The sequence below is a fragment of the Stomoxys calcitrans genome, chromosome 4 (assembly GCF_963082655.1).
Source record: "Stomoxys calcitrans chromosome 4, idStoCalc2.1, whole genome shotgun sequence".
NCBI classification, from domain to species: domain Eukaryota; kingdom Metazoa; phylum Arthropoda; class Insecta; order Diptera; family Muscidae; genus Stomoxys; species Stomoxys calcitrans.
The window spans coordinates 164,568,866-164,587,841 of record NC_081555.1 but is presented as its reverse complement, the minus strand read 5'-3'; the positions used below and the strand labels follow the sequence as shown (position 1 = coordinate 164,587,841).

Sequence of the window (18,976 nt, the reverse complement as noted above, 5' to 3'; positions counted from 1 at the left end):
GTTTTGGGGTTGGTGCGGCCAGCGGCACTTTGCACTGAAAATAGATATCAAATTCGTTCTTTAATCCCAACGGAAATGAAGTGAAGTTTAGGGGGTGATTTAGGGCGTACCCAAAAATTGGATATAAAATTCGTTTTCTACTCTCAAATACCTTTCATTTGAGTACCATATTGTCATAATGGGTCAATCAACCCATTTGAGGTATATTTAGGAGGAAAAGTGTCACCTAGACTTGAATGCAAATTTTAATGTCATATTCGTAATCTACTCCCTAATACCCATTTCATTTGAGTCCCATATAGCCATGGTCGGGTAATATGCCTATTTGGGGGTAATTGGGGGGTGGGCGACCTCCCATTACTTGGACCTAATGTTTTATGCTGGCTTATATTTTTCTTTTAAGTCCCATATTGAGAGAAGGGGCGGCCTACTGGGTACTTGGACCCATTTTAATACCATATTCGTTTTCTGGTCTCCAATACCTTTCATTTGATACCCTTATTATGCCCATCGGACCACTTTCGGATAAGGGTGGCGTTTTTGGTGTAAGGGGCAGGGTTCACCTCCTCCCGATATCTAAAAATTATATAGCCTATGTTTCCTTGCAGACAAACGTACACAATCCATAAAAATTTTAGGAAAATCGGTTCGGTTCATCGGTTTTTGAGGGTTGGCGTGACCCCCTATACTTCGCTCTGATTTTGTATGTCACATTCAAAATCTACTCGCCAATACCTTTCATGTGAGCCCCATATTGAAATGAATGTGAAATATGTCTGTTTGGGGGAGTTTTGGGGTTGGGGCGGCCCCATGGGTACTTAGATTCAAATTTTAATACCATATTCGTATTCTACTCTCCAATACCTTTCATTTGATACCTATATTGTCCCGATCGGTGCACTTTTGATTTTGGGTTGTGTTTTTGACATAAGGGGAGGGTCCTTCCCCCTTCCGATAGCGAAAAATTATATAGCCTATGTTTGCTTCCAGACCAAACCACACAATATGCGAAAATTGTGAGAAAATCGCTCCTGCCGTTTTTCAGTCTATACGGAACAAACAAACCGAGTCCCATATATCCGTGATTGGCTAATGTGCCCATATTGAGCGTTTTTGTAGGGGTGTATGACCCCCTACACTTCGACATGAATTTACATGCCAGATTCGTTATCTACTCCTGCATACTTTTCATTTGATACCATATTGTCCTTATAGGTCCACTTTTGATTTTGGTTGTTTTTTTTGGGGTAACGGTGAAGGGTCCGCCCCTTCCATTATCAATAAATTATAAAGCCTATTCCTACTTCCTGACCATATTCGTTACTTACTACCGAATACCTTTCATTTCAGTCCCATATTGTCATGATCGTCAAATAAAACTATCTTAAGGGGTTTTGGGGCTGAGGAAGTCCCCCAGGTACTTGCATCCAACTTTTATTATGAAATTCGTTGTCTACTCTTGAATACCTTCCATTTCAATACGATAGCGGTCGAACACATAAAGCTAGCCGCTTGAAATTTTGCATAGATACTTACTATTGATGTAAGTCGTTGGGGATTGCAAATGGGTCATACACTTGTTGTATCTAATACTCGGTTCAATCTCCGTATAGTCAAGCTGAATGAGAACGTTATTTTCTTTACTGACAGCAATTTTTGTGCTTGGGTACATGATCCCAAGCTGAAAATAAATATTTTTCCTGAGTCAATCATACTAAATACTAAATTCAGCATGAACATTAAGAAACAGGGTATACTGATTAAATCTGATTAAACTATAAGCTCAATGATAAGAGACCTCCCCTCGAGACCACTTGGTAGAGAAGCCTTAACATGCCAGGATACCACACAAATTTAGCCAGAATTAGTAAATGGATATCCACCGCTGAAAAATTTTCTAAGTTTCACGTCGGGATTTGAAAATAGGCGTTCGGCATCATGGACGGACATGCTAACTTCTGCGCTACGGTGATCTCAAATCATTCGAGTGCTAATTTCATCAACCTCTACTTTAATTTCACTGGAACATAGTTTGAAAAATTCATTCAATGCCATGGTAGATGAAATACTTGTTAAGCCACTTACTACAACGTATGTTAATCGTGATTTCATGTCGAAGTTACTTTTTTATGTCCTCTTAAAGTCTAACATATTCTCATTTCAACTCATCTGTTTTCATTGCTTTTGTTTTTATTTACTTTTTGCAACGTCTTGCAGGTTCTGATCCAACAATTCATGCAATTTGTTTCAAAAAAATAGATATTGATTCGTACGCTTTTTGGGAGTGTTATCTGTAGCTTCAAGCGATATCGATAATAGTGTTCTATTTGTACTCAAATGATAAAGTTTGTAGCATATTTTTCGGCTGCAAACATTGATAATATGTCAATCATAAGCTTTTATACCCCGTTTACACTGCTCATTAAATCCGGATTTAAGGTTCTCGTCAGCTGTTTTCATAGAGGGAAAACAGATGATCGATCCATTAAATCCAGATTTAAAGAGTAGTGTAAAGAAGGTGTTATGTCAAATTTAATAGGCCTGGCATAACCCTTTGAAAGTAAGTGGACGGATATATAAATCCAATCTAGGATTTAAGTTCTTCAGTATCTGTTCACATCCATTTTTATATCATTTATATGATATCTGATACGTTAAGTAGACTAGTACACTCATTCCATACCATAGCATTGTGGTATACTAACTTTGTCATTTCGTTTGGAACGCATTGAAATATTCATTTCCGAACTTATACAGTATGTATGTCCTTGATTGTCGTAAATATACAAGAAGATCTAGTCCATTTCGTCTATCTGTCCGTCCCGCTTTCTGCTTGTACGTATGTCCGTTAAAATCACGCTATTGTCTTTAAAAACAGATATATTGAGCTGAAACTTTGTTTGTTTTTTTTGCGTGTCGGGATTGGGAAATCCTCTACGCATATGACAAATACGTCTCTAGCCGCCTTATATTATACCCTCTTACTCAGGTTACAGAATACCACAGCTGTAAGCCCGTAGCATCAATTCAAATTCGTTACCAAAATCAAAATAGGGTGTACGATCTGTGTCGGTTGCAGGGCGTACGCTTTTTAGGAGTGTTTTCTGTAGCGTCGGGCGATATCGATAATAGAGTTCTCTTTGTACTCATTTGATTGAATTTTTGGCGTATTTTTAGGCTGCAAGCCTTAACAGTGTGTCAAAAATAAGTTTTTATGCCAAATTAATAGGTCTAGCCTTATTCCCTATGAAATTTGGCTTAGATCGGTCCAGATTTAGATATAGATGCCTTATAAACCGTTCTCCCTATTTAAGGTCTTGGGCCAATAAATTGCTGTCCACACTAGGATAATGTTTGTCAAATTGATTAATTTTAACAGTCCTCGTTCGCTGTAAGAGGAGATAATCTATTTCGTTCTATTTTGCACTTGTTTGTACCAAAATGTACGACTTTTCAAGAAATCATTTAGTCACCCATTATATATTTCCTTCTCGTACATACATGCCAAATTTCAGACATCTAGCTCCATCTGTTAAGAAAGTGCCAAATGGTACAAAAACGTATAAGTTGTGAATATGTTACAAGTCACCCAACATATATTTCCTAGTTGCACCTGCATGCCAAATTTCAGAGCTCTAGCTCCATCTGGACAAAAATTACCAAATGGTACCAAAATTTACATATTCAATAGATCATCTAGTCATCCATCATTTCTTTCTTAGTTATACCTGCATGCCAAATTTCGGACCTCTGGCTCCATCTATAAAGAAAGTACCAAATAGTACCAATGTCGGGCCAAAAAGTTCGAATTTTGGAAAAATCATTTAGTCGTCCATCATATTTATCTAAGTTGTACCTACATGCCAAATTTTAGATCACCTGCACTGAAAGTACTTAATGGTAGTAATAGTGGTACCATTTGTGCAATTTGTTAAATGATCATAGTCTTCTATCATATTTTTCGCCTGTTTGCCAAATTTCAGGCCTTTAGCTCCATTTCTAAAGAAAGTACCAAATTGTACCAATTTTGGTACCAAAATTTATGAATTTTGAATAGATCATTTGGTTGCCCATCAGATATTGCCTAGTTGTGCATACATGCCAAATTTCAGAACTCTAGCTTCGTCTGTAAAGAAAGTACCAAATGGTACCAATTGCGGTACTAAATATACGTTTTCTCCCGCTGCCAGTACTATTTTGTCATTTTTTTCTTTCACCCTCATCCTTTTGCACCAGATATCTTTTATGTCAAAATTCTACCTCTATCGATCGGCCCTGTACAAAATTCACCCATTTCGTACCTTTTTGGTAGGTTCTTTGGTACCTAAATGTACAAATTTCCAAAATCTCTTATGGACACCTAACTAAGGTTACCACACACAGTATACCTAAGTTCTAAAAATCAGATTTCTAGTTCAATTTACAAAGAAAGTACCAGATAGTACCAATTTCGGTACTTAACGTACTATTTCCCCAACTTCCGGTACGATTTTCCAAAATTTTTACCAACCCTTGTTTTTTTAGATGCTCTTTAATTTGAGCCCAAGAACATAGTCCCAGCCATATCCGTTCGCGCTGGGCATATATGTACTATTTTGTACTTTTAGTACCTAAACCAATATCTCCAAATTCAGGCTTATCCCATGCCTATGACCCAAGACCAACATTTGTGCAAAATTTCATGACTCTAGCTTTATCCGTTTGGGCTGGGAGATGATCAGTCTGTCTGTATGTCAGGCAGTAATCAGTCAGTCATGCAACTCTTCTACATATATGTAGACTATCTGAGTCCGGCTCGCTCTGCTGCGCTGGATAATTCTATGTTGGAGAAAAGTACACTTAATTTGGAAATTTCTGCCCAATTTCTGTTGAAAACGTATTCCAATTTGCCTGTGGATTATTCTACTCTCAAATACCTCTTACTTAAACTCCAATATGTAAAAGTCCTGTTCAAGGGTGTGGTGGATCCCCAGAGACTTATTCTCAAAAGTGGTCAATTTGGTATTCTACTCCGAAAAACCTTTCATTTAAAATCCATTCTAACATGGTCGGAAAATATGTCCGATTTGACGGGTTTTTTCGGGGTGGGGTGACCCACGAAACAATTAATCCCACAATTGGATATCAGATTCGATTCTACTCGATTCTACTTTAATTTAATACCCATATTGTAGTGATTGATCTATAAATCCGTTTGGCGGGTTTTAGGGTTGGGCGGCCCACCTCAGATTCTGATAGCAAATTTTCAATTTTAGGTTAATGTAAGTGTTCCAACAAAATTTCGCCCCCCTGGAGATATCATAAAATTATATAGCCTATTGCTGCTTCCGGACCACTCCCCACAATCTTTGAAAATTTGAAAGAAATCGGATCAGTTATTTTTGAGCCTATAAGGAAAAAAAAAATTTACAAACCACAAACAAACAAATAAACAAACAAACAAACAAACACAAATTTATTATACCCTCCACCATAGGATGGGGGGTATACTAATTTCGTCATTCTGTTTGTAACTACTCGAAATATTCGTCTGAGACCCGATAAAGTATATATTTTCTTTATCGTCGCGACATTTTATGTCGATCTAGCCATGTCCGTCCGTCCGTCCTTTCGTTCGTACGTCCGTCTGTCTGTCGAAAGCACGCTAACTTCCGAAGGAGCTAGCCGCTTGAAATTTTACACAAATACTTTTTATTCGTGTAGGTGGGTTGGTATTGTGAATGGGCCATATCGGTCCATGTTTCGAAATAGCTGCCATATAAACCGATCTTGGGTCTTGACTTCTTGAGCCTCTAGAGGGCGCAATTCTTATCCGATTTGAATGAATTTTTGCACGTAGTATTTTGTTACGATATCCAACAACTGTGCCATGTATGGTTCAAATCGATCCATAATCTGATATAGCTGCCATATAAACCGATCTTGGGTCTTGACTTCTTGGCCTCTAGAGTGCGCAATTCTTATCCGATTGGAATGAAATTTTGCACGACGTGTTTCATTACGATATCCAACAACTATGCTAAGTATGGTTCAAATCGGTCCATAACCTGATATAGCTCTCATATAAACCGATCTTGGGACTTGACTTCTTGAGCTTCTAGAGGGCAAAATTCCTATCCGATTTGGTTGAAATTTTGCACGACGTATTTTATTCTGACTTTCAACAACTGTGTCAAATAAGGTTCAAATCGGTTCATAACCTGATATAGTTGCCATATAAACCGATCTGGGATCTTGACTTCTTGAGCCTCTAGAGGTCGCAATTATTATCCGATTTGCCTGCAATTTCGGACGACGGATCCTCTCATGTCCATCAACATACGTGTTTATTATGGTCTGAATCGGTATATAACCCGATACAGTTCCCATATAAATCGATCTCTCTATTTTACTTCTTGAGCCCCCAAACGACGCAATTTAATTGTGGTCCAACATATAATTTAATTGTGGTCCAAACCGGACCATATCTTGATATCGCTCTAATAGCAGAGCAAATCTTTTCTTATATCCTTTTTTTGCCCAAGAAGAGATGCCGGGAAAAGAACTCGATAAATGCGATCAATGGTGGAGTGTACATAAGATTCGGCCCGGGCGAACTTAGCACGCTTTTACTTGTTTTATATATAGATAGATGTATGTTCATTCGATATGGACTAATGTTGCAATATTGTGGTTGCACGAAGGATTCTCCTTGACGTTTGAGGTTATTGATAGAAATCGGTTCAGAATTAGATATAGCTTCGGTACATATGCTTCGAACGATTTTCGCCTCCAGAGCCCTTGGAGGCGCATATTCAAACTTTATTCTCCCAATGCATGGCAATGGGCTTTTAAGATTCGACCCGCTTTAACTTTTACTCCTATCAGTTTTTTCCATCGTCAAATTCTAAAATAAATTATGAGTTGACTGCATTTCAGTTTTATCACCTAAAAAGAAACTGTATTTGCATTAGTATTGCACTGCAAACGAAATGGTTAAAATATTCAAAATGTATTTCATATAAAAAAAAGAAAAAAAAAACATAAGAAAAGTTCTTTGTATCAGTATTTGCTTTGCTGAAATATATCCCCGCAAAGACTGATTTGATATCTATTGATTCTCATTGCCTGTTGCTTTCTTTATTTGCTAAACTTGCTAACAGATTGGGTATAAAAGTCGCTAAATTGGCCCAAGTTAGCTTATATTGAGAACCTTTGAGTTGTCGTCGTTGTCATCGTCATCGCATCTCAAACAACATGTTTCGTTATCTGCTGCTGATTCTGGGCTGTATTGCTGCACTTTCATCCTGCTCATGTGAACCCCAAGAGGAGTCTTATATGCAACCCTACTTACCATTCATGGGTGGAATGGTCCCCCCAATGCCACCAACAGTTTTTAAGCATGAGTACATAAAACATCAGCAGATGTATAATCAACCCATTGAGGATTGGGTGTATGACATTCCTGAATATTAAAAATTTTGGAGAAAAACAAAGAAATAATGAATAATCAGTAAATAAGAAGACTTTGGAAGAAAAGAGAAAACCGTCTAGAAAATTTATTCATATTTGAACAAACAGATAGGTGGGCATCAATGCAAAATTTCAAGCGTATAATTTTGCTCGCTCGAAAGTAAGCGTACTTCCGACTAACTGACAAACGGACGATGACCAATATATCGGGGTTTTGGATCAATATTTTGGATATTTTTGTAAAAATTTAAACAATAATCCCTGAAGTGTTAACCAGTGGTTGTAAAGTATCTCAATTCACGACGCACAGTGGGATGGGGAACAATTTAGTCGAAATGGGTCTACCAACAAATACAAGATATCATTACGAAGTATAACCAGTAAGAAAACCCGCAAAAGTCGGTCGGATCCCGTTCTACTTTTAGAACTCGTACATAGGACCTAAATCGAAATTTAATCAGATTTAAATGGCGTTATTCACAAAACTTAATACAGATTGGAAATAGGTTTGTTAGAAATATTTCCTTTATAGAACTGTCAAATAAACCTATTATAAGGCTTCATAAAGCTTTGTAAATTAGGCTGTAATTTGGTATACCTATTGAAATATCGAATAGAACCTTGGCTACTTCAGCCTTTAATGTTCATATACATAAAAGAGTAGCGTGACTGACTGATTGCTGACTGACTGACCGACTGACTGACTGACTGACCGATCATCACCCAGCCCAAACAGCTAAAGCTAGAATCCTGAAATTTTGCACGAATGTTGGTCTTGGGTCACAGGCACGGGATAAGGCTGGATTTGTTGATATTCGTTTAGGTACTAAAAAGTGCCAAAAAGTACGAAATGGTACATATTTGCCAAGCGCGAATGGAAAGGGCTAGAATTATGTTCTTGGGCTCAAAAATATAAGGTATTGTCGAAAAAATGTTGGACCATCGTACCGGAAATAGTACGATTAGTACCGCAATCGGTACTATTTGGTACTTTCTTTGTAAACTGAACTAGAGCTCTGAATTGTGGAACTTAGACACACTTTGGCAACCATAATAAGGTGATTATAAGACTTTTTGGAAATTTGTACATTCAGGTACAAAAATATGTACCTAAAAAGGTACGAAATGGTTGAACTTTGTATAAGGCAGATGGATATAAATTTGACTTAAAAGACATCTGGTGCAAGTGGATGAGGGTAAAAAGAAAAAATGCTAGAAAAGTACTGGTAACGGGAGAAAACGTAGATTTAGTACTTGAATATGTACCATTTGGTACTTTCATTACAGATGGAGTTAGAGGTTTGAAATTTGGCATGTAAGTACAGCAAGGAAATATATGATGGATGAATAAAAGTTCTATTCAAAATTCGTACAATTTGATACCAAAATTGGTACCATTTAGAACTTTCTCTACAGATGGGGGCAGAGGTCTGAAATTTGGTTTGTAGGTACAAATAGGAAATATATGATAGGTGACTATGATCTTCTTACAATTCGTACATTTTGGTACCATTTGGTACTTTCTTTGCAGATGGAGCTAGAGGTCTGAAATTCAGGATGTAGGTAAAACTTAGAAATATATGATGCCAGACTGCATGATTTATTCACAATTGTAACATTTTGATACCAAAATTGTTACTATTTGGTACATTCTTTGTTGATGGAGTGGAGAGGTCCAAATTTTTTATGTGGATACAACTAAGATATAAGTGATAGATGACCAAGTGATCTATTAAAAATTCGTACATTTTGGTACTAAAATTGGTACTATTTTGTACTTTCTGTTCATATGGATCTTGAGGTCTGAAATTTGGCATTTAGATACTGTTTAGGATAGTCCTAAACTTTTGCTGTCGACTGTAGTCATAATCTAATTTTCAGCACTGTAGCTAGCGGACCATCCATTATATGCACTTACACACACGCACATATGCATGTGCGGGCGGCCACTGGCTACAGGTGCTTTGTTGTTATTTTTCGCTGAATTCCAATGGCAAGCAGAGGCTGCTGGTGTCATCAATTGCAATCATGTTTTAATGTTTTTCTGTTCATCTAATCGTTCGCCTCGATAGCTCCCCCGTGACAATAACATACGTACATACATACATGCATATATAAAAGAAGTTAAAGTGCAGTGAACCCAAGAAAAGTAAATAGAAATGAACATAAGGAAAAGTAGAAGTATATAAGTTAAAATAAAACACATAAAGAACTAGACAAAGTGAAAAATATTTAATCAACCAAAATACTTGCTACAAATTTGAACTACTTAAAGCTATATTGCACATTGTTAATAAACCTAAAATTGTGAATTTTTTGTACTTATCTAAAGTTATTTACCTAAAATTATCTACCTAAAATTACATGCTTAAAATACTTACCTTAACCTAAAAATAAAAGGAAACATACATACGAGAAATTAAATACTTACCGAAATCAAGTTAAATATATGAAGCCTAAAACCTACCTTAAAATTAGTATTGCACAAATTGTTACTTAACCTAAGTGAAATTTCTTTTGAATTTTTGGCAACAATAAAACTGGAAGGTGAAGTTTAAATCTACCTCTTGTCAATCTAGAAGGCAACATAAATACAAGGAGCAAAAGGTTTGTCACAGAACATTATGGTCCTTCGAACCGAAAAAGTGAATTTGTTGGTAAAACGAATGTACGGAGTCCAAAGTGATTTAGTCCAGAAGTGATTTTTTTTGGTAAATTTTTAAATAAATTTTAAACAATTCAAACAAAAGGAAAAATACATATGTACTTGGTGAAAATCGGTGCTACTTACCTACTACACGGAAAAAAAAGAGAAATATAAATTTACTTACCTATTAAACCTGTGATATTTACCCTATCAAGAACCGTGAGCTTACCTGGTGAAATTCAATACTTAATAATTAACCCTAACAAAGTTTCATTTTGTGCAAAAAAAAAAAAACAACAAAAATCAATTATACTTACCAAAGAAAATTTTAAACTGAATGAGTGCTAAATAAAGAAAATTTATGTACATATATTTGAATGTGGGTTCAAATTAAACATACAAAAATATTAACAATAAAATAATAACAAAGCTAGAGCGAAAAACATTGTGAGCAAAAATTTAGTGCAAAACCAATTAAACACGCGTCCGGTGTCGGTACAAAAAAAAGAAACACACACAAAAGCAATAACTCGCAGTTCTACATAAGGAACTCTAAAGACTTTGCCAGAAATAAAATTCCGTTACAACGGTAAGGAAGCAGGCACATAAGCGCCAACAAGTGGACAGACAGAGCGTCACCTTACACACACGCAGGCGTATACCCTCACATAATACACACACACATAACAAAATTACAAAGTGAGTACAAGATTGTTTTTTCGTTTTTGGCGCGACAAGCCAACGAAATATATAGGGTGCTGCTAGAGAAATCTCCATTTTGGCCTGACCCTGTGTATTTTGTATGTTTGACCCGTGCAAATTTGATTTTTATGAAAATTTGTTTGACCCGCGTATATAAAGTTATTGGGAAAGAATCGTTTGAAACCGGAAATTTTACATTTCTGACCCAGCTCCAGATCTCAAGACTCGTCCAATCAGAAATATTTTGTAGCTTTTCGTACACAATCTTTGGAACCGCCTTATAATTACATTGTCCAAACCCTTAAAAGAAAAAAATTGTTTTAAGACGCCTACATTTGCCGAAAAATCTTTTAGTATTCAAGCACTAAGTTATCGGTTTTGAGTGTGTTTTGCGAATCGGACCTCATTGTTTAGAAGGTTCTCGTTTGTATATGGATTATTTTACAAAAAGCACCCACGAGACCCGGGCTTAAGAAATTGGTGTTGTGATTGATATTTTTGACTCGCTGACCTCATATCCCTCGTTCTTCTGGATTTACAGAAAGAATTACCTGTTTGTTTTTCAATCCGCCACTACTAAACGAGCAAGACGTTTTTGCGTATATTTGTCATTCTTGTGCCTGAAATCGGTATCTGACCCTTCAAAAAGTACATTTCTGAAAGGTGGTCATACACTGACTGAGATTACCATTTTGTTTTATCTTCTCTGACTTTGTGTAGTAAAGAATAAAGTTTGAAGCAAGAAACTTGTAGGCAAAATGGACAAGGCAAAAAGGGAGCAATTTGCAAATAGCATAAATGATTTGGTAGATTTCGACAGCACATACTCTGCTGCGAAATATGAGGATAACGTACATGTACTTGAGGCTATGAGAGTAGAACTAAATTCTCTGTGGAGCAATGTCAAGAGAACGTACATGGATTGTCGGGATCATATGCCAGCGACCTCAGAGGAGGCACCCATAGACAAGACTAAGCTTCGGACACATTATAAGGAAGGTCGGGAATGCTACATGAGAGTCATAAGCTCATTAAACGCGGAAATTAACGCACTCAATGATCAGGCTGCCCAGGAGATGGTGGAACGAAACTCTCAGCCGCCACCAGGACCCCAAGATATGGATTTCATGCCAGTTTCAAGACTCCCTCCGTGCGATACAGACACATTTAAGGGAGGATACACAGACTGGCCGACATTTAGAGATCTCTTCACAGCCATATATATTAAAAATTCAAGACTAAGCAACGTTGAGAAGCTTTTTCATCTCACTCAGAAGACTGCAGGGGAAGCAAGGGAAATCATCAGTCACGTTCCTCTGACTAACGACGGGTTTCTACGAGCTTGGTCAAATTTGACTGACCGCTATGAAAATAAACGGATGCAAGTCAATGAGCAGCTAAAAATTCTTTTCAATCTGCCAAATGTTAGCACAGACTCTAGCAACTCAATTCAGAAATTGCAACGCACAGTAAATAGTTGTATTCAGACCCTAGACACACTTAGCGTAGAGGTTAAGGGATGGGACCCAATCCTAATATACCTCTGTTCAACAAAGTTACCAAGATCGTTTTTGGAAGATTTTGAGAATTCATTGGAAGATTGTAAGGTTCTTCCGACGTGGTCTAATTTCGATAAGTTTTTGACAAATAAATTCAAGACTCTCGAGTCTGTGGGCAATATTAGGCCAACCTTTTCCAGGCAGCCACAAAATAAATATGAAAATCAGAAAAAAGACAGATTTGTGAACAATTTTCAAACAAACGTGTCACATAAAGCACAAAGTTCAAGGGTAAGAGACAACAATACGATGACACAATCAGCGACAACTCGAACTGATCAGAGCTGTCAAATTTGCAAGGCCGCACATTTCATTCGAGATTGTCCCAAGTTTATAGAAAAGAATGTGAACGACAGGATTCACGTTGTAAAAATTTCTCACTTGTGTTATAATTGCCTATCATCTAATCATGGGGTAAAGGATTGTAAAAGTAGATTCACTTGTAGAGAATGTAACTCGCGACACCACACAATGTTACATAAAGGCACTCAGACCCAATCTAGCAGTCAAGACCCAGCGAGAGATGCAGTACGTCCTAGTACCAGTGCTGCAGCTCTAACAACAATTATACAGTCCACTTCGAACTTAGAAAATTACAACTTTACTACCTTGACCCTCCAGAATAACCAAATTTGCCAGCGTCATCCTAGGGGGACCCTATTGTTCACTGTCATGGTTCAAATAGAATCGCGAGGACAGTTATACGATGCCAGGGCAATCATTGACTCTGGGTCGCAATCTACATTTATTTCGGAGAAATTGAAAAACAAGTTGAGTCTGTCGACAAGGCGAAATTTAGTTCATGTCACGGGGCTTAGCCAAATGGTAGCGGAGACCTCAACGAAAACTTGTCTTTTTACATTACGTTCACGATTAGACCCCTGTTACGAATTAGAGGTGTGGGCACCCGTTTTGAAGACCCTGCCTTCTAATCTGCCTCCACAGAATTTAGACCTTGCACAACTTCGAGATGTTGCCAACCTTGATTTGGCGGATCCGAAATTTTACATTAGCCAACCGGTTGACCTTCTAATAGGAATGGATATAGGACCCTTAATCTTCGATATTGGATCCCCTATGAAATCAATCGGGTCGCTCTTAGCGCAAAATACTGTTTTTGGATGGATCATTGGAGGACCCATCATACAAGAGACTTCGGACGCTAGCCGAGTCTCATTACACAACACAATCTCAATAGAAAAGATTTTGACACGTTTTTGGGAGGTGGAGGAGACCCCAAAAAAGATTTTAAGGTCAGAAGAAGACCTGTTTTGTGAGCAAAACTTCAGAAAAACGACTCGACGCGACTCAAATGGAAGGTACATTGTGACCCTCCCCTTTAAAAGTTGTGAAGAGGTAGGAAATTCTAGGAATATCGCAATGGCACAATTCTATAGAATGGAAAGGAAGCTTCAAAAGACCCAAGAAATCAAGGAGCAATATGATAACGCCATTCTCGAATACCTAGAACTTGGGCATATGAGGAAGATTTCTGCAAATGAAATATCCAAGACACCAAATTTCTATTTGCCACATCATGCGGTCATCAAACCAGACCGACTCACAACGAAACTTAGGGTTGTTTTCAACGCGTCAAGTCCTTCGTCAAATAAAAAAAGCCTCAATGATAACTTGTTTTCTGGACCCATTTTGCAACAAGACCTTGTTTTACAAATCTTGAAGTGGAGATTCTTCAAATATGTTTTTAATGCGGATGTCACAAAAATGTATAGACAGATCCTTCTCGACCCTAGTCAGACCCGGTTTCAAAGAATACTCTTTAGAAAATCTCCAACAGACCCAGTTGAGGATTTTGAGCTCTTGACGGTCACATTTGGAGTAAATTGCGCACCATTCCTTGCAATCCGGACACTTCTTCAACTTGCGGAAGATGTGACGGACACATATCCACTGGCGTCAAAAATTATACGAGAACATCTGTATGTTGACGACGTATTAGCCGGGGCCCACACACTCGAAGAAGCCATTGCATCTAGAAAAGAGTTAATCGTTGCTTTGGAATCGGCTGGATTTAAACTCATGAAATGGACGTCGAATAATCACAAAGTCATTCAGGATCTACCGGCAGAACAACTGCTTCCCGTAAATTGGCTGGAGCTATCTGAAGACTCCTCAACAAAGACCCTTGGCATAAGATGGCATATTTCTGGGGATTACTTCACTCTTAATCAACCTTCACGAGAATTTAGACAATCTTACACAAAAAGAGAAGTTCTATCGGCAATAGCGAAACTGTTTGACCCCTGCGGGTGGTTGGCCCCAATTGTTGTCGTAGCTAAGCTGGTTATACAGCAAGTATGGCTAGACAAAATCGACTGGGATGACGCGCTTAAGTCAATAACTCTGATAAATTGTCAGAACTTTGTTAAAAACTCAGAGGCTATAGAATCGGTTAAGATTCCAAGGTGGATACGTTTCACACCTGGATCCAAGGTCGAGGTACACGGTTTCTGTGATGCTTCGGAGAGCGCATATGGAGCCGCCTTATATATAAGGGTGGAGCATGACAACCACCAAACCGACACCTTTCTCTTAGCCGCAAAGACCCGCGTGGCCCCGATCAAAAAGATTTCTTTGCCGAGACTCGAACTATGTGGAGCAGTACTGCTCTCGAAGTTAGCTTCAGCAACCATAACAAACCTTCAGATTTCGAAATTTACGACACAATTTTGGACAGATTCCACAATTGTTTTATCGTGGCTTAGGAAACCGCCGTGCGCTTGGAGCACATTCGTGGGAAACCGCGTTTCAGAAATTCTGGAAAATGTTGGCAATGAGAACTGGCGCCATGTAGACTCTGAGAGTAACCCTGCGGATATTGCGAGTAGAGGCTGCACACCTTCCGACTTGCAAGACCATAGTTTATGGTGGCACGGTCCGCAGTGGTTGATTTTGCCTAAAGATCGGTGGCCAGCCTTTCAAGTTCCTGAAGACACAAACCTGGAGGAGAAGACGGTTAAAGTCTTGGCTACATCATCCTTTGAAGACCCATTAATTAGATTTTCATCATTGTCTCGTGCCTACAGGGTGATAGCCTACACTTTGCGTATTTGGCGAAATACGGGTTCTAATCGATCACATCTTAGGGTTTCATCTTTGGAGATTACAGCTGAGGAAATTCAGGATGCAAAACGCCGTCTACTCATTATGACTCAACAGAACTATTTCTCACCTGAATATCATGATTTACGACAAAACACTAGAATTTCCTCCAGCAGTAGCCTTCTGACCCTAAACCCATTCATAGACTCTAATGGATTAATGCGGGCTAATGGGCGCCTTGTACAGTCTCCCGTTTTAACGTACGATGAGAGACACCCTATTCTTTTACCATATGAAGCCAGACTCACACAGCTTTTAGTAGAGTTCACTCATCGAATAACTCTTCACGGAGGAAACCAACTTATGACCCGAGTTTTGCGATCTGAATTCTGGGTATTCAGATTAAAGCCTTTGGTAAAAAAGGTTATCCATAACTGCAAAACTTGTATTTTGTATCGAAAACATTCGCAGTCTCAGATCATGGCTTCCTTGCCACCTGAGCGAACTACATTGTCTAGACCCTTCAATAACACTGGGGTTGATTTCGCAGGACCCTTCAATATAAAGAACTATTCGGGACGTGCATGCGTTATAACGAAAGGTTACATTTGTATTTTCGTCTGTTTTGCTACCAAGGCCGTTCACTTGGAAGCCACAAGTGACTTGTCCTCACAATCTTTTCTAGCCGCATTTTCACGATTTATAGGCCGACGGGGCTGCCCTTCATGTATATACTCCGACAATGGGAAGAATTTCGTGGGAGCCTCAGACATTTTGAAAAAAGATCGCCTTGAGCTTTTTAAGACTCTTCGGAATCAAGTCTCACAGCTAAACGCATATCAAAATCTTACGTGGAGGTTCATACCTCCGGGCGCCCCTCATATGGGTGGCCTGTGGGAGGCGGGAGTCAAATCTCTCAAAACCCACCTTCGTAAACTTATTCCAAAGATGAATTTTACATTTGAGGAACTTTCTACAATATTAGCTCGTATAGAAGCTTGTTTGAATTCACGACCCTTGAGTGCAGCTAGTGACGACCCCAACGACTTTTCACCGCTTACTCCTGGTCACTTTCTTATCGGAACACCCATTCTTGCGCCAGCTGAGCCCAACGTTTCTGACCAAGACTTGACCCTTGCAAATAGATGGAAACGGCTCAAGATCGTTTCTCAATATTTTTGCATGCGCTGGAAGTCAGAATACCTCAAAGAACTTCACCGTAGAACAAAATGGAAATACCAGCAGGATAATCTTAGAGAAAATGACTTAGTCGTTATCAGGGACGATAGGTTTCCTCCCACTGAATGGGTTATGGGCCGCGTTGAAAAAACTTATCCAGGAACCGACCAAAATACACGAGTCGTCGACGTTAGAACCCCTCACGGTACCCTGAGTAGACCCATAACTAAACTGGTCAAACTTTTTTCCGCCTGACTAGGCTGTTGCGCCTCTAACCAAAAACAAAGTACTCCTCCAAACCTTCTCTTTTCAGATATGGCAGCCTACTTACCACGGCCGGAAGAAGAGCGCTCGAGAGGGAGGGAACGTCGGCAAGGAAGGAATGGTGAAAGAGCAGCAGCCTCACCAGTGCGGCAACATTCGGGCAATCGACGACATGTTGATAGGCATGGAAGACCCACCACTTGGCAGTATTCCTGTGGGCTGTGCCAACAGGATCATGCGCTCAGCTCCTGCGCAAGGTTTCGGGGCCTGACCCCGTTCCATCGTTATGAGACCGTTGAACGTCGTGGTTACTGTCGCAACTGCCTAGCACGGAGCCACTTAGCGCCCGATTGTCCGTCTATCACCGGGTGCCGACACTGCAACTACAGACACCATTCCCTTCTACATGGAGCGTCCCAATTAGACAACAGTCTAGAACCAGCTATTCGGGATGATGGATCGCTCAAGCTGGACATCGTATTCGTCCCCACAGCTACGGTACGGGTATCGGAGGACGGCGTCGACAGGTGGTCTTCTATTCGGGCCCTAGTTAACCAAGGATCCACCATGTCGCGCATTGCCTACTCCACTTATCGGCGTCTTGGTCTGCGTTCATTCACGTATCGTGGCAATCGGTTTGCGCATTTCAGGCTGATGCCCCGAAATGTCAACAGTACCTGGGCGTTAAGAGTGAACGCCTTAATAACTGACAATTTGCCGACCCGACCCTACTCCGATCCAATCATCGATGACCCGACCCAGGACTTCACCAATAACACCCTTGCAGATATGGACCCACGCTCTAATACGCCAATCGATCTGGAGCTTGGCGCTGATGTGTATCCAGCTCTCCAAAGGGAAGGCAAGGTGGCTACTGGACTAGGCGATGTTTATGCCTATCCAACCACTCTTGGCTACATTCTTACTGGCCCCATCAGAAACCTACCTCGAGAGTAATGTTAAACCTAAGTCTTGATATACATATACACTTGTCACGGGGGGTGAGAATGTTTAGGATAGTCCTAAACTTTTGCTGTCGACTGTAGTCATAATCTAATTTTCAGCACTGTAGCTAGCGGACCATCCATTATATGCACTTACACACACGCACATATGCATGTGCGGGCGGCCACTGGCTACAGGTGCTTTGTTGTTATTTTTCGCTGAATTCCAATGGCAAGCAGAGGCTGCTGGTGTCATCAATTGCAATCATGTTTTAATGTTTTTCTGTTCATCTAATCGTTCGCCTCGATAGCTCCCCCGTGACAATAACATACGTACATACATACATGCATATATAAAAGAAGTTAAAGTGCAGTGAACCCAAGAAAAGTAAATAGAAATGAACATAAGGAAAAGTAGAAGTATATAAGTTAAAATAAAACACATAAAGAACTAGACAAAGTGAAAAATATTTAATCAACCAAAATACTTGCTACAAATTTGAACTACTTAAAGCTATATTGCACATTGTTAATAAACCTAAAATTGTGAATTTTTTGTACTTATCTAAAGTTATTTACCTAAAATTATCTACCTAAAATTACATGCTTAAAATACTTACCTTAACCTAAAAATAAAAGGAAACATACATACGAGAAATTAAATACTTACCGAAATCAAGTTAAATATATGAAGCCTAAAACCTACCTTAAAATTAGTATTGCACAAATTGTTACTTAACCTAAGTGAAATTTCTTTTGAATTTTTGGCAACAATAAAACTGGAAGGTGAAGTTTAAATCTACCTCTTGTCAATCTAGAAGGCAACATAAATACAAGGAGCAAAAGGTTTGTCACAGAACAGATACAACTAAGAAATATGTGATAGGTAACTAAATGATCTATTAAAAATTCATACATTTTGGTACTATTTGGTGCTTTCCGCTCAAATAGAGCTAGAGGTCCGAAATTTGGGATGTAGGCAAAACTAAGGAATATATGATGGATTACTAAATGATCTATTCACAATTCGTATATTTTAGTACCAAAATAGGTAAGATTTTATACTTTCTGTTTAGATGGATCTTGAGGTCTGAAATTTGGCATGAGGGTACAACTAAGAAGCAAATAATGGATGGCTAAATGATATCTTCACCATTCGCAGATTG

General features: G+C 39.0%; 2 protein-coding genes across 4 annotated transcripts in view; both read left to right on the top strand.

The window, feature by feature from the left end:
* LOC106088524 (cAMP-specific 3',5'-cyclic phosphodiesterase) overlaps positions 1–18,976 on the top strand; it is a 692,903-nt gene that overhangs the window by 63,390 nt on the left and 610,537 nt on the right. The gene's annotated exons all lie outside the window — the stretch shown is intronic.
* LOC131997352 (uncharacterized) lies at positions 10,461–18,070 on the top strand. The gene is made up of 2 exons (XM_059368229.1): positions 10,461–10,798; positions 16,916–18,070. Exon 2 carries the CDS (start codon positions 16,918–16,920, stop codon positions 17,821–17,823), a length of 906 nt encoding a protein of 301 aa, XP_059224212.1. The 5' UTR covers positions 10,461–10,798; positions 16,916–16,917; the 3' UTR covers positions 17,824–18,070.